At 37.9% G+C, this 26,885-nt stretch overlaps 1 protein-coding gene across 1 annotated transcript; it reads right to left on the reverse strand.

The window, feature by feature from the left end:
• Positions 1–588: 588 nt before the first annotated feature.
• On the reverse strand, positions 589–26,840 carry LOC117329494 (ER membrane protein complex subunit 7-like). The gene is made up of 4 exons (XM_033887455.1): positions 26,476–26,840; positions 9,532–9,790; positions 8,895–8,981; positions 589–1,778 (listed from the first exon to the last, which is right to left on the reverse strand). The coding sequence occupies exons 1-4, from the start codon at positions 26,691–26,693 to the stop codon at positions 1,455–1,457; spliced, it is 888 nt and encodes a 295-aa protein (XP_033743346.1). The 5' UTR covers positions 26,694–26,840; the 3' UTR covers positions 589–1,454.
• Positions 26,841–26,885: the final 45 nt, after the last annotated feature.

Below are 26,885 nucleotides of genomic sequence, written 5' to 3' on the forward strand. Positions count from 1 at the left end.
GCGATCGTAAGATTGATATATATTTTGCATTCAAGGCTCAGACACCAGTATGATATATTTAGGGGAACTTTGTAAATAATGCAGCATACCTGTGGTAATCCTTGTGACAATGTTTCATATATAAACGGGATATCCTTATCCAAATTTCAACATTTAATATGTTGATTTCAACTTAGAAACGATCTTGTTTGGAAATCTGCATCTTACCGTAAACCTTGATTCAAATGTATTTAGATATGTGCAAACGTTTGATTAAATCCGCCAAAAGATTTTGATGATAACCTTTTCTATCATTGCAGAAATATGCATTTTTTATTGTGTCATTAATGTCTGCTATATGTAAACGTACATTGGGAGAAGGCGTGGATAGGTTGTAATTAATTCTGCCTAATTCTCTGTTAGAAGTTAAACAATAATCATGTTTAAAAGTCAAATCTAGTTGCACATCCGATGTCCACAGTCCTAAAAGGCGATGTTCAAAGGGAGGCAACTCTCATATATTCACTAAACTGCCATGAAAAGCATGTCACAAAGCAGGACACGTGTAGCATATGGTCATTTACATGTCAGTAAAAAACAAATTCTTGGTTTCTCTTTAATTATTTTATAACATACAATGTTTAAAGATAGTTTCATCTACATCATTTTCAATGATAACAAAATACAACATGATGATAAAAATATTACAGATTATATAATTAATAATATCATTTCTAGCATCAACAGAAGTTTGTGTACACGTGACATCTGTGATTTTTGACAAACTGTCGCTCGTACAAACACCAACAGAACATTCAAACCATCTGCATGTATATCACAATTAAAATAATCAATGTTCATTTTTATGTTTAAATAATATATGACAATATTCAACAGAAATCTAAGAGGTTCGAGGTTATTTTTAAATTGTCGATTTTTCTTCGAAATACCGAACCATTTTCAAAACAGTGCAATTGCGACAGAAAATTCATTCAAACCTTTAACCATCGGACCACAAAAGATAGTACATATGTTACGTTGTGTAACCTCTATATATACGATATAAATATATAAACATAACAGCACAAATGACAATTAAAGGAAGACATTTTTTAGACTCGTGCTCTGACCGGGATTCGAACTCACGATCTACAACATCTAATCACCAAGTCAGAAAACCTCCACATTCAGGTGGCGTAATGGTATAAGCTGCCAGTATTCCTGTTCCGTAGATCGTGAGTTCTAGGCCCGGAAATTCTACTACTGTGACATTGACCATTTGTTTTGCAAAATTTAATGCCCCTTTCGATGTACGATATTTTCAAAAAAAAAAAAAAAAAAGTTTCTTTTTGTTCCCTTCTTGTCCCTTTTTGTCCCCCCCGCCCCTTTTTTTTTGTTCTCTTTATGTCCCAATTTTGCCCCCTTTTTGCTCCCTTTCGTGTGTCATCTCCCTGTTTTTTTGGTGTTGCATTGACTCACTTTCTCTTTAGTCGATGTCTCATTTTTCTTTCACGCGTTTTCTCTGTTATACTTTTAGGCGGTGGTCGATTTTCGGAATGTTTGGGTGTCTTTTCCTCGTAGAAATATTCTGCAAGCCACTCAGCAAGGTCAAAGTTGAAAATTGATTTTCCCTGCATCTCATTTTTCTTTTTCTTTCTCTCTCTGTGTTCCTCGGCTGCATCCCCTTCCACAGACCCCTCCCCTGCCTGCTCCTCCCTCGCCTGCTCCTCCTCCTCCAGTCCCATACCTATAACATCCCCACGTCCGCCAGTCATAGTACTTAATTGTCGTCTGAATTGCTGAAAATAAAAATACTGCGATTAAAAATTTAAAATGAGGTATCGCCAACAGTATATACACTTCTCACAAAAAATAGCAGAAAATGGCACCCACGGTATATGCTATAACTCCTACGTAACCACTCCCGGGCCCGTGTTGACGGAGGAGGGGGCGGGGACACTCCGCCATCCGAGTAATGTATCAACTCTCAACTGTGAATAATGGCTGTAACCTAAATCAAGACTTTAAACCCGTACTTACCTCAAACGAAGCAAATAGTAACAACCTCCAAGGCAAATATCGAAGGCGGAAAGTTACACGCCACGGAATGGCTGAGAACTATAGATCGAATGTTTACTGTGAGTAATTGATAAGTTAGTTACTTTAAATCTAAAAGATAAAAAGAGAATTTCAATGTTTCGGAGGTTGTTAGTAGGGCGAAGCAGCGATATGACTTCTGATATGGTATGGAAATAAAGGTTGTCCTTTATCTAAAATGATCGTAATTTACTCTTTGTAACCATTTTAACGAGCACACATTTCCGAAATAAATGAAATTGTCTTCATTGAGTTCAAAGGTTTCGCCTAATAAGGGTATTCCGTTTGACGAGAAATTATGGCGATCGTAGATTTAACTAGATTGAATTTTTTTTTTACTTGAGTGCCACACGTACATGTAATTTAAAGAGGCTTACCCGCAGACGGACCGGTAAACGGCACATCTCCGATCACTAAATAAACTTCAGTACACGTTTCTATGTGACAAAATTAGAGGCTTTCCGACTTTATTTCTTGAAAACAATTACAGAATATGTATTTAAAAGACGTTTTAAAACTCAACCTGAGAGGGAAATGTATGGAATATAACGGCAAATCTTCTTTGTAAATCGCCGCTGCCTTTGAAGTTATCACTGTGCGGCACTGTGCACGTGGTTGTTTCTTTGATGTGTCAATCAAATTAGACTTATTGCGGGTTGCGATTAAATAAATAATATTTAAAAATGAGGTTTTAATATCACTTTTCAGCGTTTTATAAGGAAAATAAAATGAAAAACTCAACAATTCCAACAATCTGTCATGTGTAAAAAATCTTTTTCTATTAGCCAATTTTTCTGATCTCTCTGCGGGCAAGCCTCTTTAAAGAATATTTGGCATACGAGACTATAAAAGATGATAATAGATAAAAAAAAAATACGTGATGAATGTTTAACCGATCCCTAAGGTACAGTATAGGGGTCACCTGCCTGACCTTATGGGTACAGTATAGGGTTACTTGCCTGACCATGTGGGTACAGTATAGGTTACCTGTCTGACCATGTGGATACAGTATAGGGTTACCTGTCTGACCATGTGGGTCTGCCTGACCATGTAGGTACAGTATAGGGTTACCTGTTTGACCATGTGGGTACAGTATAGGATTACCTGTTTGACCATGTGGGTACAGTATAGGGTTACCTGTCTGACCATGTGGGTACAGAATAGGGTTACCTGCCTGACCATGTAGGTACAGTATAAGGTTACCTGTCTGACCATGTGGGTACAGTATAGGGTAACCTGCCTGACCATGTGGGTACAGTATAGGGTTACCTGTCTGACCATGTGGGTACAGTATAGGGTTACCTGTCTGACCATGTGGGTACAGTATAGGGTTACCTGCCTGACCATGTGGGTACAGTATAGGGTTACCTATCTGACCATGTGGGTACAGTATAGGGTTACCTGCCTGACCATGTGGGTACAGTATAGGGTTACCTGTCTGACCATGTGGGTACAGTATAGGGTTACCTGCCTGACCATGTGGGTACAGTATAGGGTTACCTGCCTGACCATGTGGGTACAGTATAGAGTTACCTGCCTGACCATGTTGGTACAGTTTAGGGTTACCTGTCTGACCATGTGGGTACAGTATAGGGTTACCTGTCTGACAATGTGGGTACAGTATAGGGGTCACCTGTCTGACCATGTGGGTACAGTATAGGGTAACCTGCCTGGCCATGTGGGTACAGTATAGGGTTACCAGCCTGACCATATGGGTACAGTATAGGGTTACCTATCTGACCATGTGGGTACAGTGTAGGGTTACCTGTCTGACCATGTGGGTACAGTATAGGGTAACCTGTCTGACCATGTGGGTACAGTATAGGGTTACCTGCCTGACCATGTGGGTACAGTATAGGGTTACCAGCCTGACCATATGGGTACAGTATAGGGTTACCAGCCTGACCATGTGGGTACAGTGTAGGGTTACCTGTCTGACCATGTGGGTACAGTATAGGGTAACCTGTCTGACCATGTCGGTACAGTATAGGGTTACCTGTCTGACCATGTTGGTACAGTATAGGGTTACCTGTCTGACCATGTGGGTACAGTATAGGGTTACCTGTCTGACCATGTGGGTACAGTGTAGGGTTACCTGTCTGACCATGTGGGTACAGTATAGGGTTACCTGTCTGACTATGTGGGTACAGTGTAGGGTTACCTGTCTGACAATGTGGGTACATTATAGGGTTACCTGCCTGACCATGTGGGTACAGTATAGGGTTACCTGCCTGACCATGTGGGTACAGTATAGGGTAACCTGCCTGACCATGTGGGTACAGTATAGGGTTACCTGCCTGACCATGTGGGTACAGTATAGAGTTACCTGTCTGACCATGTCGGTACAGTATAGGGTTGCCTGTCTGACCATGTGGGTACAGTATAGGGTTACCAGCCTGACCATGTGGGTACAGTATAGGGTTGCCTGTCTGACCATGTGGGTACAGTATAGGGTTACCTGCCTGACCCTGTGGGTACAGTATAGGGTTACCTGTCTGACCATGTGGGTACAGTATAGGGTTACCTGTCTGACCATGTGGGTACAGTATAGGGTTACCTGTCTGACCATGTGGGTACAGTGTAGGGTTACCTGCCTGACCATGTGGGTACAGTATAGGGTTACCTGTCTGACCATGTGGGTACAGTATAGGGTTACCTGTCTGACCATGTGGGTACAGTATAGGGTTACCTGTCTGACCATGTGGGTACAGTATAGGGTTACCTGTCTGACCATGTGGGTACAGTATACGGTTACCTGCTTGACTATGTGGGTACAGTATAGGGTTACCTGTCTGACCATGTTGGTACAGTATAGAGTTACCTGCCTGACCATGTAGGTATAGTATAGGGTTACCTGCTTGACTATGTGGGTACAGTATAGGGTTACCAGCTTGACCATGTGGGTACAGTATAGGGTTACCTGTCTGACCATGTGGGTACAGTGTAGGGTTACCTGTTTGACCATGTGAGTATCCGTTTACCTCCCGGCGTAAAATCTCTTGCGCGCTTCTTCCATCCAGGCCAAAAAGATGATAAATATATACTGAAGGGAAAAAGAAACGCGATTAGAAATTGCCCGATTTATGAGAAATAAAAAGATGTTATAGAATGTAATAAAGGGATAATTAAAAGATAGGGAACCCTCTGTCGTATGTACACGTTTAGTATTCTCGTCAAAGTGCTTACACGATGTTGATTAGCCCGAGATTTCTCTGGCTCTGACACCATGACTGACACCATGACTGGTGTCAGACATGGTGTCAGGGCCTGAAGAAACTCGGGCTAGATGCTGATGGGCCCAGAAAGCTATTCACTTTGAGAGGGCTACTCTTGGATCAACTCGAAATTGGACGATGATACTAAACGTACATATGACGGACAGAGTGGTTCCTTACCCTCAATTACACCTTTAATACATGCTATAACATCTTTTTTATTTCCCGTAGTAAACCGGTCAATTTCTAATTACATTTCTTTTTTCCTTCAGTGAAAGTTGATATAACCAGTTCTCCACTTGATGTAAGGGAAGGCAGGTTTAGAGAAAAACGATAATGGCTCATCCTCCCCTCCCCACCTCACAATCGTCAAAATCTTAATAAATTGACTTAATAACTAGTAATGTCAGATACATTGTAAAATACATGTATTTACTAATAAAATCATAAAAGAGGATATATTCAAGCTAAGTTTTGACATTTCGCTAGTGCTACTATAGAAACGAGAAGAAAATCATTGAGATTTCATTTCTGATACCAACCGTACAGTCAAATCGTATAGGACAACAAGTGGAAATGGCTGGTTTAAGTCCGTTCGACCCTTTTAAAAAATATAAAGTCCTTAGTCACTGCCTCTAACCCATAGTTTTGACGACAGACACAGGGCCTTGTGAGCCCTTTATCATTACCTCTAGACCGTAGTTTTGACGACAGACACAGGATCTTATGAACTCTTTGTCATTGCCTCTAGACCGTAGTTTTGACGACAGACACAGGGTCTTATGAGCCCTTTGTCATTGCCTCTAGACCGTAGTTGTGACGACAGACACAGGATCTTATGAGCCCTTTGTCATTGCCTCTAGACTGTATTTGTGACGACAGACACAGGGTCTTGTGCGCCCTTTGTCACTACCTCTAACCCATAGTTTTGACGACAGACAATGGGTCTTGTGAGCCCTTTGTCATTGCCTCTAGACCGTAGTTGTGACGACAAACACAGGATCTTATGAGCCCTTTGTCATTGCCTCTAGACCGTTGTTGTGACGACAGACATAGGATCTTGTGAGTCCTTTGTCATTGCCTCAAGACCGTAGTTGTGACGACAGACAGAGAATCTTATGAACCATTTGTAATTGCCTCTAGACCGTAGTTGTGACGACAGACATAAGATCTGATGAGCCCTTTGTCCCTGCCTCTTGACCGAAGTTTTGCAACAGACACAAGATCTTATGAGTCTTTTGTCATTACCTCTAACCCGTAGTTTTGACGACAGCCACAGGATCTGATGAGCCCTTTGTCATTGCCTCTAGACCGAAGTTTTGACGACAGACACAGGATCTTAGAGCCCTTTGTCATTGCCTCTAGACCGTAGTTGTGACGACAGACAAAGGGAATTGTGAGCCCTTTGTCATTGCCTCTAGACCGTAGTTGTGACGACAGACACAGGGTCTTCTGAGCCCTTTGTCACTGCATCTAGACCGTAGTTGTGACGATAGACACAGGGTCTTGTGAGCCCTTTGTCATTGCCTCTAGACCGTAGTTGTGACGACAGACAAAGGGAATTGTGAGCCCTTTGTCATTGCCTCTAGACCGTAGTTGTGACGACAGACACGGGGTCTTGTGAGCCCTTTGTCACTGCATCTAGACCGTAGTTGTGACGACAGACACAAGATCTTATGATCCCTTTGTCATTTCCTCTAGACCGTAGTTTTGACGACAGACACAGGTTCTTATGAACTCTTTGTCATTGCCTCTAGACCGTAGTTTTGACGACAGACACAGGGTCTTATGAGCCCTTTGTCATTGCCTCTAGACCATAGTTTTGACGACAGACAGAGGATCTTATGAGCCCTTTGTCATTGCCTCTAGACCGTAGTTGTGACGACAGACACAGGATCTTATGAGCCCTTTGTCATTGCCTCTAGACTGTATTTGTGACGACAGACACAGGGTCTTGTGCGCCCTTTGTCACTACCTCTAACCCATAGTTTTGACGACAGACAATGGGTCTTGTGAGCCCTTTGTCATTGCCTCTAGACCGTAGTTGTGACGACAAACACAGGATCTTATGAGCCCTTTGTCATTGCCTCTAGACCGTTGTTGTGACGACAGACATAGGATCTTGTGAGTCCTTTGTCATTGCCTCAAGACCGTAGTTGTGACGACAGACAGAGAATCTTATGAGTCCTTTGTCATTGCCTCAAGACCGTAGTTTTGACGACAGACATAAGATCTGATGAGCCCTTTGTCACTGCCTCTTGACCGAAGTTTTGACGACAGACACAAGATCTTATGAGTCTTTTGTCATTGCCTCTAGACCGTAGTTGTGACGACAGACACAGGATCTTATGAGCCCTTTGTCATTACCTCTAACCCGTAGTTTTGACGACAGACACAGGATCTTATGAGCCCTTTGTCATTGCCTCTAGACCGTAGTTGTGACGACAGACAGAGGATCTTGAAAGCCCTTTGTCATTGCCTCTAGACCGAAGTTTTGACGACAGACACAGGATCTTAGAGCCCTTTGTCATTGCCTCTAGACCGTAGTTGTGACGACAGACAAAGGGAATTGTGAGCCCTTTGTCATTGCCTCAAGACCGTAGTTGTGACGACAGACACAGGGTCTTGTGAGCCCTTTGTCACTGCATCTAGACCGTAGTTGTGACGACAGACACAGGGTCTTGTGAGCCCTTTGTCATTGCCTCTAGACCGTAGTTGTGACGACAGACAAAGGGAATTGTGAGCCCTTTGTCATTGCCTCTAGACCGTAGTTGTGACGACAGACACGGGGTCTTGTGAGCCCTTTGTCACTGCATCTAGACCGTAGTTGTGACGACAGACACAAGATCTTATGATCCCTTTGTCATTTCCTCTAGACCGTAGTTGTGACGACAGACACAGGGTCTTGTGAGCCTTTGTCATTGCCTCTAGACCGAAGTTTTGACGACAGACACAGGATCTTATGAGCCCTTTGTCATTGCCTCTAGACCGTAGTTGTGACGACAGACATAGGATCTTGAAAGCCCTTTGTCATTGCCTCCAGACTGTAGTTGTGACGACAGACATAGGATCTTATGAGCCCTTTGTCACTGCCTCTAGACCGAAGTTTTGACGACAGACACAGGATCTTATGAGCCCTTTGTCATTGCCTCTAGACCGTAGTTGTGACGACAGACACAGGGTCTAGTGAGCCCTTTGTCATTGCCTCTAGACCGTAGTTGTGACGACAGACACAGGATCTTATGAACCATTTGTCATTACCTCTAACCCGTAGTTTTGACGACAGACATAGGATCTTGAAAGCCCTTTGTCATTGCCTCTAGACCGAAGTTTTGACGACAGACAAAGGATCTTAGAGCCCTTTGTCACTGCCTCTAGACCGTAGTTGTGACGACAGACACAGGGTCTTGTGAGCCCTTTGTCACTGCCTCTAGACCGTAGTTGTGACGACAGACACAGGGTCTTGTGAGCCCTTTGTCACTGCCTCTAGACCGTAGTTGTGACGACAGACACAGGGTCTTGTGAACCCTTTGTCACTGCCTCTAGACAGTAGTTGTGACAAGATACACGGGGACTTGTGAATTCAGATTGCACGGTACTTACGTTTTGAACTTTAGGATTCCTTAACGACTGGTTCAACAAATTTGGGAACATAAACAAAGCCACCAACGGCAGTAATACGGTCACCACCTGGAACAATGACATCAGCGTTTTACAAACAATGTTTATATAATTAAACATTAAAATGATAAGAGACATTTACTTATTCTCCTTGTTCAATGTGATTCTGTTACTGCGGGAATTTTGACGGATAAATCAGCATCCCAAACGTCAGGGATGGGTGTTAGACCTTGAAGACCAAGTCTACATTTATTAGCAAGTGTTCACGTTGTATTTCCATTATGAATACAAATTTCATGATCAATTTATTGCAATGAAAATAAAAATATTTCGTGAAGAAATCAACCTATCTATGGTGGCTGATTACGGCCATCTCGTGTTGTCGTGTGGTCGTTTTGTCGCGTTCAGAAACTGCGACAAACCGAGATTTAGTAGATAACATGTCGTCTTGTTGCGTTTTCAAACTGCGACAAGGCGGCATAGCGACATAGCGTCAAGTCGACAACACGACAACACGAGATGGCCGTTATCAGCCACCATACCTTACACATTTCGCTATGGCGTTAAATAAGGACTCGGTAACCAAAACATGGCACTGACTCTCAGCCAGGCAACATACCATTGGGTTATGAATTATGTCTTCCAGTTTTAACGAACTCCTCTCCTCGAAGAAGCGTGACTTTTTAATCTCCCTGAACTGTAAGGGATACTTGATCTGACGGATCTGGTTGGGTTGGATAAGGTCCAGCTTGCTTGCTCGCTTTCTACCATCACGGAAGATGTGAACACGGGCCGGGGAAAACTCGTACAGGGGATGCGTAACCTCAACGACGTAGACTCCGTTTGGAAGTCCATGGATTGTGAACTGTCCGTCCGTTCTGCAACAGGACATATACAAAAAATGATGCTGTGCTTTATTTTCAGCTTGACCCTTGTAGTCACGTGTTTTACTTTAAATCGTACAAATAGTTAAAAACTTGCGAGAGGATACTTTACATGGTTTGCTTATTCAGCTACTGCTGAAATATCAAATGTAATCATTTTTTTTTTTTACCAGTAAGAAAAAAGCTGTAATGAACAAAATAGTTTTGTAATATTTGATCATTATACACAACTGTATACCTAACTCAGTATATATACCGTACTGTATACCTAACTCAGTATATATACCGTACTGTATACCTAACTCAGTATATATATCGTACTGTATACCTAACTCAGTATATATATCGTACTGTATACCTAACTCAGTATATATACCGTACTGTATACCTAACTCAGTATATATATACCGTACTGTATACCTAACTCAGTATATATACCGTACTGTATACCTAACTCAGTATATATACCGTACTGTATACCTAACTTATATATATACCGTACTGTATACCTAACTCAGTATATATACCGTACTGTATACCTAACTAGTATATATACCGTACTGTATACCTAACTCAGTATATATACCGTACTGTATACCTAACTAGTATATATACCGTACTGTATACCTAACTCAGTATATATACCGTACTGTATACCTAACTCAGTATATATACCGTACTGTATACCTAACTCAGTATATATATACCGTACTGTATACCTAACTCAGTATATATACCGTACTATATACCTAACTCAGTATATATATACCGTACTGTATACCTAACTCAGTATATATACGTACTGTATACCTAACTCAGTATATATACGGTACTGTATACCTAACTCAGTATATATATCGTACTGTATACCTAACTAGTATATATACCGTACTGTATACCTAACTCAGTATATATACCGTACTGTATACCTAACTAGTATATATACCGTACTGTATACCTAACTAGTATATATACCGTACTGTATACCTAACTAGTATATATACCGTACTGTATACCTAACTCAGTATATATACCGTACTGTATACCTAACTCAGTATATATACCGTACTGTATACCTAACTAGTATATATACCGTACTGTATACCTAACTCAGTATATATACGTACTGTATACCTAAGTCAGTATATATATACCGTACTGTATACCTAACTCAGTATATATACCGTACTGTATACCTAACTCAGTATATATACCGTACTGTATACCTAACTCAGTATATATACGGTACTGTATACCTAACTCAGTATATATACCGTACTGTATACCTAACTCAGTATATATACCGTACTGTATACCTAACTCAGTATATATACCGTACTGTATACCTAACTCAGTATATATACCGTACTGTATACCTAACTCAGTATATATACCGTACTGTATACCTAACTCAGTATATATACCGTACTGTATACCTAACTCAGTATATATACGGTACTGTATACCTAACTCAGTATATATACCGTACTGTATACCTAACTCAGTATATATACCGTACTGTATACCTAACTCAGTATATATACCGTACTGTATACCTAACTCAGTATATATACCGTACTGTATACCTAACTCAGTATATATACCGTACTGTATACCTAACTCAGTATATATACCGTACTGTATACCTAACTCAGTATATATACCGTACTGTATACCTAACTCAGTATATATACCGTACTGTATACCTAACTCAGTATATATACCGTACTGTATACCTAACTCAGTATATATACCGTACTGTATACCTAACTCAGTATATATACCGTACTGTATACCTAACTAGTATATATACCGTACTGTATACCTAACTCAGTATATATACCGTACTGTATACCTAACTCAGTATATATACCGTACTGTATACCTAACTCAGTATATATACCGTACTGTATACCTAACTAGTATATATACCGTACTGTATACCTAACTCAGTATATATACCGTACTGTATACCTAACTCAGTATATATACCGTACTGTATACCTAACTCAGTATATATACCGTACTGTATACCTAACTCAGTATATATACCGTACTGTATACCTAACTCAGTATATATACCGTACTGTATACCTAACTAGTATATATACCGTACTGTATACCTAACTAGTATATATACCGTACTGTATACCTAACTCAGTATATATACCGTACTGTATACCTAACTAGTATATATACCGTACTGTATACCTAACTAGTATATATACCGTACTGTATACCTAACTCAGTATATATACCGTACTGTATACCTAACTAGTATATATACCGTACTGTATACCTAACTAGTATATATACCGTACTGTATACCTAACTCAGTATATATACCGTACTGTATACCTAACTAGTATATATACCGTACTGTATACCTAACTAGTATATATACCGTACTGTATACCTAACTAGTATATATACCGTACTGTATACCTAACTCAGTATATATACCGTACTGTATACCTAACTAGTATATATACCGTACTGTATACCTAACTCAGTATATATACCGTACTGTATACCTAACTCAGTATATATACCGTACTGTATACCTAACTAGTATATATACCGTACTGTATACCTAACTCAGTATATATACCGTACTGTATACCTAACTAGTATATATACGGTACTGTATACCTAACTCAGTATATATACCGTACTGTATACCTAACTCAGTATATATACCGTACTGTATACCTAACTAGTATATATACCGTACTGTATACCTAACTAGTATATATACCGTACTGTATACCTAACTCAGTATATATACCGTACTGTATACCTAACTAGTATATATACCGTACTGTATACCTAACTCAGTATATATACCGTACTGTATACCTAACTAGTATATATACCGTACTGTATACCTAACTCAGTATATATACCGTACTGTATACCTAACTCAGTATATATACGGTACTGTATACCTAACTCAGTATATATACCGTACTGTATACCTAACTCAGTATATATACCGTACTGTATACCTAACTCAGTATATATACCGTACTGTATACCTAACTAGTATATATACCGTACTGTATACCTAACTCAGTATATATACCGTACTGTATACCTAACTAGTATATATACCGTACTGTATACCTAACTCAGTATATATACCGTACTGTATACCTAACTAGTATATATACCGTACTGTATACCTAACTCAGTATATATACCGTACTGTATACCTAACTAGTATATATACCGTACTGTATACCTAACTCAGTATATATACCGTACTGTATACCTAACTAGTATATATACCGTACTGTATACCTAACTCAGTATATATACCGTACTGTATACCTAACTCAGTATATATACCGTACTGTATACCTAACTAGTATATATACCGTACTGTATACCTAACTCAGTATATACCGTACTGTATACCTAACTAGTATATATACCGTACTGTATACCTATATCAGTATATATACCGTACTGTATACCTAACTAGTATATATACCGTACTGTATACCTAACTCAGTATATATACCGTACTGTATACCTAACTCAGTATATATACCGTACTGTATACCTAACTCAGTATATATACCGTACTGTATACCTAACTAGTATATATACGGTACTGTATACCTAACTCAGTATATATACCGTACTGTATACCTAACTCAGTATATATACCGTACTGTATACCTAACTAGTATATATACCGTACTGTATACCTAACTCAGTATATATACCGTACTGTATACCTAACTCAGTATATATACCGTACTGTATACCTAACTAGTATATATACCGTACGGTATACCTATATCAGTATATATACCGTACTGTATACCTAACTAGTATATATACCGTACTGTATAGTATATATACCGTACTGTATACCTAACTCAGTATATATACCGTACTGTATACCTAACTCAGTATATATACCGTACTGTATACCTAACTCAGTATATATACCGTACTGTATACCTAACTAGTATATATACCGTACTGTATACCTAACTCAGTATATATACCGTACTGTATACCTAACTCAGTATATATACCGTACTGTATACCTAACTCAGTATATATACCGTACTGTATACCTAACTCAGTATATATACCGTACTGTATACCTAACTCAGTATATATACCGTACTGTATACCTAACTCAGTATATATACCGTACTGTATACCTAACTAGTATATATACGGTACTGTATACCTAACTCAGTATATATACCGTACTGTATACCTAACTCAGTATATATACCGTACTGTATACCTAACTCAGTATATATACCGTACTGTATACCTAACTCAGTATATATACGGTACTGTATACCTAACTCAGTATATATACCGTACTGTATACCTAACTCAGTATATATACCGTACTGTATACCTAACTCAGTATATATACCGTACTGTATACCTAACTAGTATATATACGGTACTGTATACCTAACTCAGTATATATATACGGTACTGTATACCTAACTAGTACATATACGGTACTGTATACCTAACTAGTATATATACCGTACTGTATACCTAACTCAGTATATATACCGTACTGTATACCTAACTCAGTATATATACCGTACTGTATACCTAACTCAGTATATATACCGTACTGTATACCTAACTAGTATATATACCGTACTGTATACCTAACTCAGTATATATACCGTACTGTATACCTAACTCAGTATATATACCGTACTGTATACCTAACTCAGTATATATACCGTACTGTATACCTAACTCAGTATATATACCGTACTGTATACCTAACTCAGTATATATACCGTACTGTATACCTAACTCAGTATATATACCGTACTGTATACCTAACTCAGTATATATACCGTACTGTATACCTAACTAGTATATATACCGTACTGTATACCTAACTAGTATATATACCGTACTGTATACCTAACTCAGTATATATACCGTACTGTATACCTAACTTAGTATATATACCGTACTGTATACCTAACTAGTATATATACCGTACTGTATACCTAACTAGTATATATACGTTACTGTATACCTAACTAGTATATATACCGTACTGTATACCTAACTCAGTATATATACCGTACTGTATACCTAACTCAGTATATACCGTACTGTATACCTAACTCAGTATATATACCGTACTGTATACCTAACTCAGTATATATACCGTACTGTATACCTAACTCAGTATATATACCGTACTGTATACCTAACTCAGTATATATACCGTACTGTATACCTAACTCAGTATATATACCGTACTGTATACCTAACTCAGTATATATACCGTACTGTATACCTAACTCAGTATATATACCGTACTGTATACCTAACTAGTATATATACGGTACTGTATACCTAACTAGTATATATACCGTACTCAGTATATACGTACTGTATACCTAACTCAGTATATATACCGTACTGTATACCTAACTCAGTATATATACCGTACTGTATACCTAACTCAGTATATATACCGTACTGTATACCTAACTAGTATATATACCGTACTGTATACCTAACTAGTATATATACCGTACTGTATACCTAACTCAGTATATATACCGTACTGTATACCTAACTCAGTATATATACCGTACTGTATACCTAACTCAGTATATATACCGTACTGTATACCTAACTCAGTATATATACCGTACTGTATACCTAACTCAGTATATATACCGTACTGTATACCTAACTAGTATATATACCGTACTGTATACCTAACTCAGTATATATACCGTACTGTATACCTAACTCAGTATATATACCGTACTGTATACCTAACTCAGTATATATACCGTACTGTATACCTAACTAGTATATATACCGTACTGTATACCTAACTAGTATATATACCGTACTGTATACCTAACTAGTATATATATACCGTACTGTATACCTAACTCAGTATATATACCGTACTGTATACCTAACTCAGTATATATACCGTACTGTATACCTAACTAGTATATATACCGTACTGTATACCTAACTAGTATATATACCGTACTGTATACCTAACTCAGTATATATACCGTACTGTATACCTAACTCAGTATATATACCGTACTGTATACCTAACTCAGTATATATACCGTACTGTATACCTAACTCAGTATATATACCGTACTGTATACCTAACTCAGTATATATACCGTACTGTATACCTAACTCAGTATATATACCGTACTGTATACCTAACTAGTATATATACCGTACTGTATACCTAACTCAGTATATATACCGTACTGTATACCTAACTCAGTATATATACCGTACTGTATACCTAACTCAGTATATATACCGTACTGTATACCTAACTCAGTATATATACCGTACTGTATACCTAACTAGTATATATACCGTACTGTATACCTAACTCAGTATATATACCGTACTGTATACCTAACTCAGTATATATACCGTACTGTATACCTAACTAGTATATATACCGTACTGTATACCTAACTCAGTATATATACCGTACTGTATACCTAACTAGTATATATACCGTACTGTATACCTAACTAGTATATATACCGTACTGTATACCTAACTCAGTATATATACCGTACTGTATACCTAACTAGTATATATACCGTACTGTATACCTAACTCAGTATATATACCGTACTGTATACCTAACTAGTATATATACCGTACTGTATACCTAACTCAGTATATATACCGTACTGTATACCTAACTCAGTATATATACCGTACTGTATACCTAACTCAGTATATATACCGTACTGTATACCTAACTCAGTATATATACCGTACTGTATACCTAACTCAGTATATATACCGTACTGTATACCTAACTAGTATATATACCGTACTGTATACCTAACTCAGTATATATACCGTACTGTATACCTAACTCAGTATATATACCGTACTGTATACCTAACTAGTATATACCGTACTGTATACCTAACTAGTATATATACCGTACTGTATACCTAACTCAGTATATATACCGTACTGTATACCTAACTCAGTATATATACCGTACTGTATACCTAACTCAGTATATATACCGTACTGTATACCTAACTAGTATATATACCGTACTGTATACCTAACTAGTATATATACCGTACTGTATACCTAACTCAGTATATATACCGTACTGTATACCTAACTCAGTATATATACCGTACTGTATACCTAACTCAGTATATATACCGTACTGTATACCTAACTCAGTATATATACCGTACTGTATACCTAACTAGTATATATACCGTACTGTATACCTAACTCAGTATATATACCGTACTGTATACCTAACTCAGTATATATACCGTACTGTATACCTAACTCAGTATATATACCGTACTGTATACCTAACTCAGTATATATACCGTACTGTATACCTAACTCAGTATATATACCGTACTGTATACCTAACTCAGTATATATACCGTACTGTATACCTAACTAGTATATATACCGTACTGTATACCTAACTAGTATATATATACGATACTGTATACCTAACTCAGTATATATACCGTACTGTATACCTAACTCAGTATATATACCGTACTGTATACCTAACTCAGTATATATACCGTACTGTATACCTAACTAGTATATATACCGTACTGTATACCTAACTCAGTATATATACCGTACTGTATACCTAACTCAGTATATATACCGTACTGTATACCTAACTAGTATATATACCGTACTGTATACCTAACTAGTATATATACCGTACTGTATACCTAACTCAGTATATATACCGTACTGTATACCTAACTCAGTATATATACCGTACTGTATACCTAACTCAGTATATATACCGTACTGTATACCTAACTAGTATATATACCGTACTGTATACCTAACTAGTATATATACCGTACTGTATACCTAACTCAGTATATATACCGTACTGTATACCTAACTCAGTATATATACCGTACTGTATACCTAACTCAGTATATATACCGTACTGTATACCTAACTCAGTATATATACCGTACTGTATACCTAACTCAGTATATATACCGTACTGTATACCTAACTCAGTATATATACCGTACTGTATACCTAACTCAGTATATATACCGTACTGTATACCTAACTCAGTATATATACCGTACTGTATACCTAACTCAGTATATATACCGTACTGTATACCTAACTCAGTATATATACCGTACTGTATACCTAACTAGTATATATACCGTACTGTATACCTAACTCAGTATATATACCGTACTGTATACCTAACTCAGTATATATACCGTACTGTATACCTAACTCAGTATATATACCGTACTGTATACCTAACTCAGTATATATACCGTACTGTATACCTAACTCAGTATATATACCGTACTGTATACCTAACTCAGTATATATACCGTACTGTATACCTAACTCAGTATATATACCGTACTGTATACCTAACTAGTATATATACCGTACTGTATACCTAACTAGTATATATACCGTACTGTATACCTAACTAGTATATATACCGTACTGTATACCTAACTAGTATATATACCGTACTGTATACCTAACTCAGTATATATACCGTACTGTATACCTAACTCAGTATATATACCGTACTGTATACCTAACTAGTATATATACCGTACTGTATACCTAACTCAGTATATATACCGTACTGTATACCTAACTAGTATATATACCGTACTGTATACCTAACTCAGTATATATACCGTACTGTATACCTAACTCAGTATATATACCGTACTGTATACCTAACTCAGTATATATACCGTACTGTATACCTAACTCAGTATATATACCGTACTGTATACCTAACTAGTATATATACCGTACTGTATACCTAACTCAGTATATATACCGTACTGTATACCTAACTAGTATATATACCGTACTGTATACCTAACTAGTATATATACCGTACTGTATACCTAACTAGTATATATACCGTACTGTATACCTAACTCAGTATATAGTATAACTAGTATATATACCGTACTGTATACCTAACTCAGTATATATACCGTACTGTATACCTAACTCAGTATATATACCGTACTGTATACCTAACTAGTATATATACCGTACTGTATACCTAACTAGTATATATACCGTACTGTATACCTAACTCAGTATATATACCGTACTGTATACCTAACTCAGTATATATACCGTACTGTATACCTAACTCAGTATATATACCGTACTGTATACCTAACTAGTATATATACCGTACTGTATACCTAACTCAGTATATATACCGTACTGTATACCTAACTAGTATATATACCGTACTGTATACCTAACTAGTATATATACCGTACTGTATACCTAACTCAGTATATATACCGTACTGTATACCTAACTCAGTATATATACCGTACTGTATACCTAACTCAGTATATATACCGTACTGTATACCTAACTCAGTATATATACCGTACTGTATACCTAACTAGTATATATACCGTACTGTATACCTAACTCAGTATATATACCGTACTGTATACCTAACTCAGTATATATACCGTACTGTATACCTAACTCAGTATATATACCGTACTGTATACCTAACTCAGTATATATACCGTACTGTATACCTAACTCAGTATATATACCGTACTGTATACCTAACTCAGTATATATACCGTACTGTATACCTAACTCAGTATATATACCGTACTGTATACCTAACTCAGTATATATACGGTACTGTATACCTAACTCAGTATATATACCGTACTGTATACCTAACTAGTATATATACCGTACTGTATACCTAACTCAGTATATATACCGTACTGTATACCTAACTCAGTATATATACCGTACTGTATACCTAACTCAGTATATATACCGTACTGTATACCTAACTCAGTATATATACCGTACTGTATACCTAACTAGTATATATACCGTACTGTATACCTAACTCAGTATATATACCGTACTGTATACCTAACTCAGTATATATACCGTACTGTATACCTAACTAGTATATATACCGTACTGTATACCTAACTCAGTATATATACCGTACTGTATACCTAACTAGTATATATACCGTACTGTATACCTAACTCAGTATATATACCGTACTGTATACCTAACTCAGTATATATACCGTACTGTATACCTAACTCAGTATATATACCGTACTGTATACCTAACTCAGTATATATACCGTACTGTATACCTAACTCAGTATATATACCGTACTGTATACCTAACTAGTATATATACCGTACTGTATACCTAACTAGTATATATACGGTACTGTATACCTAACTCAGTATATATACCGTACTGTATACCTAACTCAGTATATATACCGTACTGTATACCTAACTCAGTATATATACCGTACTGTATACCTAACTCAGTATATATACCGTACTGTATACCTAACTCAGTATATATACCGTACTGTATACCTAACTCAGTATATATACCGTACTGTATACCTATATCAGTATATATACCGTACTGTATACCTAACTAGTATATATACCGTACTGTATACCTAACTAGTATATATACCGTACTGTATACCTAACTAGTATATATACCGTACTGTATACCTAACTCAGTATATATACCGTACTGTATACCTAACTAGTATATATACCGTACTGTATACCTAACTCAGTATATATACCGTACTGTATACCTAACTCAGTATATATACCGTACTGTATACCTAACTAGTATATATACCGTACTGTATACCTAACTCAGTATATATACCGTACTGTATACCTAACTCAGTATATATACCGTACTGTATACCTAACTCAGTATATATACCGTACTGTATACCTAACTCAGTATATATACCGTACTGTATACCTAACTCAGTATATATACCGTACTGTATACCTAACTCAGTATATATACGGTACTGTATACCTAACTCAGTATATATACCGTACTGTATACCTAACTCAGTATATATACCGTACTGTATACCTAACTCAGTATATATACCGTACTGTATACCTAACTCAGTATATATACCGTACTGTATACCTAACTCAGTATATATACCGTACTGTATACCTAACTAGTATATATACCTTACTGTATACCTAACTAGTATATATACCGTACTGTATACCTAACTCAGTATATATACCGTACTGTATACCTAACTCAGTATATATACCGTACTGTATACCTAACTCAGTATATATACCGTACTGTATACCTAACTCAGTATATATACCGTACTGTATACCTAACTCAGTATATATACCGTACTGTATACCTAACTAGTATATATACCGTACTGTATACCTAACTCAGTATATATACCGTACTGTATACCTAACTCAGTATATATAAGGTACTGTATACCTAACTCAGTATATATATACCGTACTGTATACCTAACTAGTATATATACCTTACTGTATACCTAACTAGTATATATACCGTACTGTATACCTAACTCAGTATATATACCGTACTGTATACCTAACTCAGTATATATACCGTACTGTATACCTAACTCAGTATATATACCGTACTGTATACCTAACTCAGTATATATACCGTACTGTATACCTAACTAGTATATATACCGTACTGTATACCTAACTCAGTATATATACCGTACTGTATACCTAACTAGTATATATACCTTACTGTATACCTAACTCAGTATATATACCGTACTGTATACCTTACTCAGTATATATACCGTACTGTATACCTAACTCAGTATATATACGGTACTGTATACCTAACTCAGTATATATACCGTACTGTATACCTAACTCAGTATATATACGGTACTGTATACCTAACTCAGTATATATACGGTACTGTATACCTAACTCAGTATATATACCGTACTGTATACCTAACTCAGTATATATACCGTACTGTATACCTAACTCAGTATATATACGGTACTGTATACCTAACTCAGTATATATACGGTACTGTATACCTAACTCAGTATATATACGGTACTGTATACCTAACTCAGTATATATACCGTACTGTATACCTAACTTAGTGTACACATTTCGGATGTGTATCATGTATCTATATCAACTTGTATATGGTTTAGGATACGATACATATATGTACCCTGTATGTATGTAGGTGCTAGGGTAGTAATTACTACACACTCCTATATTGATCCTTTAACCTTATTAAACAATTACTGTTTACAGTGATTTACGAGAGAATGATCACAGGTAAATAGGTAATTGTATACTTTACTGCGGTGTGAAGAAAACACGTCCTGGTTTAAGTCTGAATTATGTATATTGATTTTCAAATGAATTTAAATTTTTCAACGCTAGAAGTCGGAGATAGTTCATGTGTGTGTGTATAGATATGAAGAAAACACGTCCTGGTTAAAGTCTAAATTATGTATAATGGTTTTCAAAAGAATTTTAATTTTTCAACGCCAGAAGTTTGACATAGTATATAAATATACACACATCAGTAAATATATTACACGGACCTTTCGATGATTTTGCTATCTAGTTTCTTTGATTTCAAAATGATCGAACACGTATATCTGTGTAATACGGCATATGTGTACAGCTGTGTAATACTACATACACGTTCACCTCTGTAATACGACATACACGTACACCTGTGTAACACGACATACACGTACACATGTGCAACACGGCATACACGTACACCTGTGTAACACGACATACACGTACACCTGTGTTATACGACATACACGTACACCTGTGTAACACGACATACACGTACATCTGTGTAACACGACATACACGTACACCTGTGTAACACGACATACACGTACACCTGTGTTATATGACATACACGTACATCTGTGTAACACGACATACACGTACACCTGTGCAATACGACATACACGTACACGTGTGTAACACGACATACACTTACACCTGTGTTATACGACATACACGTACACGTGTGTAACACGACATACACGTACACCTATGTTATACGACATACACGTACACCTGTGTAACACGACATACACGTACACCTGTGTAACACGACATTCACGTACACCTGTGTAACACGACATACACGTACACCTGTATTATACGACATACACGTACACCTGTGTTATACGACATACACGTACACCTGTGTTATACGACATACACGTACACCTATGTTATACGACATACACGTACACCTGTGTAACACGACATACACGTACACCTGTGTAACACGACATACACGTACACCTGTGTAACACGACATACACGTACACGTGTGTAACACAACATACACGTACACGTGTGTAACACGACATACACGTACACCTGTGTAACACAACATACAGGTACACCTGTGTTATACGACATACAGGTACACCTGTGTTATACGACATACAGGTACACCTGTGTTATACGACATACAGGTACACCTGTGTTATACGACATACACGTACACATGTGTTATATGACATACACGTACACCTGTGTTATACGACATACACGTACACATGTGTAACACGACATACACGTACACATGTGTTATACGACATACACGTACACATGTGTAACACGACATACTCGTACACCTGTGTAACACGACATACACGTACATCTGTACAACACGACATACACGTACACATGTGTAACACGACATACACGTACACCTGTGTAACACGACATACACGTACACCTGTGTAACACGACATACACGTACACCTGTGTAACACGACATACACGTACATCTGTACAACACGACATACACGTACACATGTGTTATACAACATACACGTACACCTGTTTGAACACGACATACACGTACACCTGTACAACACGACATACACGTACACCTGTGTAACACGACATACACGTACACCTGTGTTATACGACATACACGTACACCTGTGTAACACGACATACACGTACACCTGTGTAACACGACATACACGTACACCTGTGTTATACGACATACACGTACACCTGTATTATACGACATACACGTACACCTGTGTAATACGACATACTCGTACACCTGTGTAACACGACAACCACGCACACCTGTGTAACACGACAAACACGTACACCTGTGTAACACGACAAACACGTACATCTGTGTAATACGACATACACGTACACCTGTGTTATACGACATACACGTACACCTGTGTAACACGACATACACGTACAGCTATGTTATACGACATACACGTACACCTGTGTAACACGACATACACGTACATCTGTGTAATACGACATACACGTACATCTGTATTATACGACATACACGTACATCTGTGTAATACGACATATACGTACACCTGTGTAACACGACATACACGTACATCTGTGTAACACGACATACACGTACACCTGTATTATACGACATACACGTACACCTGTGTAATACGACATACATGTACACCTGTGTAACACGACATACTCGTACACCTGTGTAACACGACAACCACGTACACCTGTGTAACACGACATACACGTACACCTATGTAATACGACATACACGTACACCTGTATTATACGACATTTACATTACGACAAGGATATATGAGAGGGTATTGTGTAACCTGTCTTACCGCGAGTTTTTTGGGTTTTTTTCGGTCCTCCGAAAAGGGAATGCCTTCAGAACACAACAGGGACCTGATAATTTGTTACAGTCTATGTGTATTTTGACTTATTCTAGACACACTAGGATAGGTTAAGTTATAAATTGTTTCATATATGTTTATATATATACATAGTCTCTTTGAAATAGTTATTTTTTTAGATAATTTGTTATTGTATGTACCATACCAAGTGTACAAGTATTAAGTGCTCGTGACAGTTTTCACAGCAATTGGCTTTTCTAAACTCCTTAAAACTCTCCCAAGTCTCTGTTGTACTACACAAATTCATACTTTGAATCAGAGGTAAATTCGTACTCGGTTAACTAAACTCATTTACGTATATACTACCTCTGAACGATGACTTAAGTATAAGTTTCGAATGACGTTGATGTTTAAAGTCGTTTTGGAATTTCCGCTCTATGAAATACGGATTTCTTTAACCTTAAATTGGTTAATTTTCGCTTTGTAAACATTATATATAGTTTCTTTAAAGTACGACTAAATGAACCAAAGAGCTATCTGTGTTCTAGTTTCAAACAAATAAGATGGAAACAAATTTTCGTAACAACAATAATACGGAATATAAATGGGTATGGGGCAATAAGCTAGTGACACGGGTATGGGGCAATAGACTAATGAAACGGGTATGTGGCAATAGACTAATGACACGGGTATAGGGCAATAGACTAATGACACGGGTATGGGGCAATAGACTAATGACATGGGTATGGGGCTATAGGCTAATGACACGGGTATGGGGCAATAGGCTAATGACTAGGGTATGGGGCAATAAGCTAATGACACGGGTATGGGGCAATAGGCTAATGACATGGGTATGGGGCAATAGGCTAATGACATGGGTATGGGGCTATAGACTAATGAAACGGGTATGGGGCAATAGACTAATGACATGGGTATGGGGCTATAGGCTAATGACACGGGTATGGGGCAATAGGCTAATGACATGGGTATGGGGCTATAGGCTAATGACACGGGTATGGGGCAATAGGCTAATGACTAGGGTATGGGGCAATAGGCTAATGACGTCACGGGTATGGGGCTATAGGCTAATGACACGGGTATGGGGCAATAGGCTAATGACATGGGTATGGGGCAATATGCTAATGACACGGGTATGGGGCAGTAGGCTAATGACGTCATGGGTATGGGGCAATAGGCTAATGACACGGGTATGGGGCAATGTGCTAATGATACGGGTATTCGGCAATAGGTTAATGACACGGGTATGGGGCAATAGGCTAATGACACGGGTATGGGGCAATGTGCTAATGATACGGGTATTCGGCAATAGGCTAATGACACGGGTATGGGGCAATAAGCTAATGACACGGGTATGGGGCAATAGACTAATGACACGGGTATTGGGCAATATGCTAATGACACGGGTATGGGGCAATAAGCTAATGACACGGGTATGGGGCAATAGACTAATGACACGGGTATTGGACAATAGACTAATGACACGGGTATGTGGCAATAGACTAATGACACGGGTATGGGGCAATAAGCTAATGACACGGGTATGGGGCAATAGACTAATGACACGGGTATGTGGCAATAGACTAATGACACGGGTATGGGGCAATAAGCTAATGACACGGGTATGGGGCAATAGACTAATGACACGGGTATGTGGCAATAGGCTAATGACTCGGGTATGGGGCAATAGGCTAATGACACGGGTATGGGGCAATAGGCTAATGACTCGGGTATGGGGCAATAGGCTAATGAAGTACTACCATCGTCAATTTTGCCCAAGATGAATCGCCTGATTCTGTAACTGTTAATAATAAAATGTTCCGAAATATAAATTGGTTTCTAAAGCTCCCACTCATATGTTGTTAGTGATTGCATGAAAACATGACTGTTATTACAAATGGAAAAGTTCGTCCTCGATAGTGTTATTTTGGTAAGAATTATTAATAATGCTGCGTATTCATTAAAGATGCCAATATATTAGCCATACTTGTAAAAACGCCATTTCTGACTACTTAAGATAACTTATCTGGATTTTTCACACGATTTTACGCCTCGAGACGACAAAATTTGAGCTTACCTGATAAACCCCCGATATTTGCCTCCATCAACTAGAACTTGAGTCTGACATATCCAGGCAGTGTTATTTGCAGACAAAAGTTCGACCTTCCCTTCCAATGTGTAGAGCTCCCTGTCCCCCTCGCCATGACTGCCCCCGACTCCACGGGCTTCAGCAGTGGGCGTGTACACTACGTATATCCAAAGCAGGAACAACACCCACCGTACATGGCCGTCCATTGTGGTGACGGCACACAATGAATGCGCAGTCCAAGTATGGAAGCTTTTTTTCCCGACTTCCAAACAATGAGAAACCAATGGAGCGACAAGAATTCTGGATAAAGGTTATGGTTAATTGATATATACGTACGTACAAAGGTATATCAATGCGATACGCAGGTCTTTAATTGAGGGTCGTTGATAAAACAAAAC

This window comes from Pecten maximus, chromosome 6 (genome assembly GCF_902652985.1).
Source record: "Pecten maximus chromosome 6, xPecMax1.1, whole genome shotgun sequence".
NCBI lineage: Eukaryota > Metazoa > Mollusca > Bivalvia > Pectinida > Pectinidae > Pecten > Pecten maximus.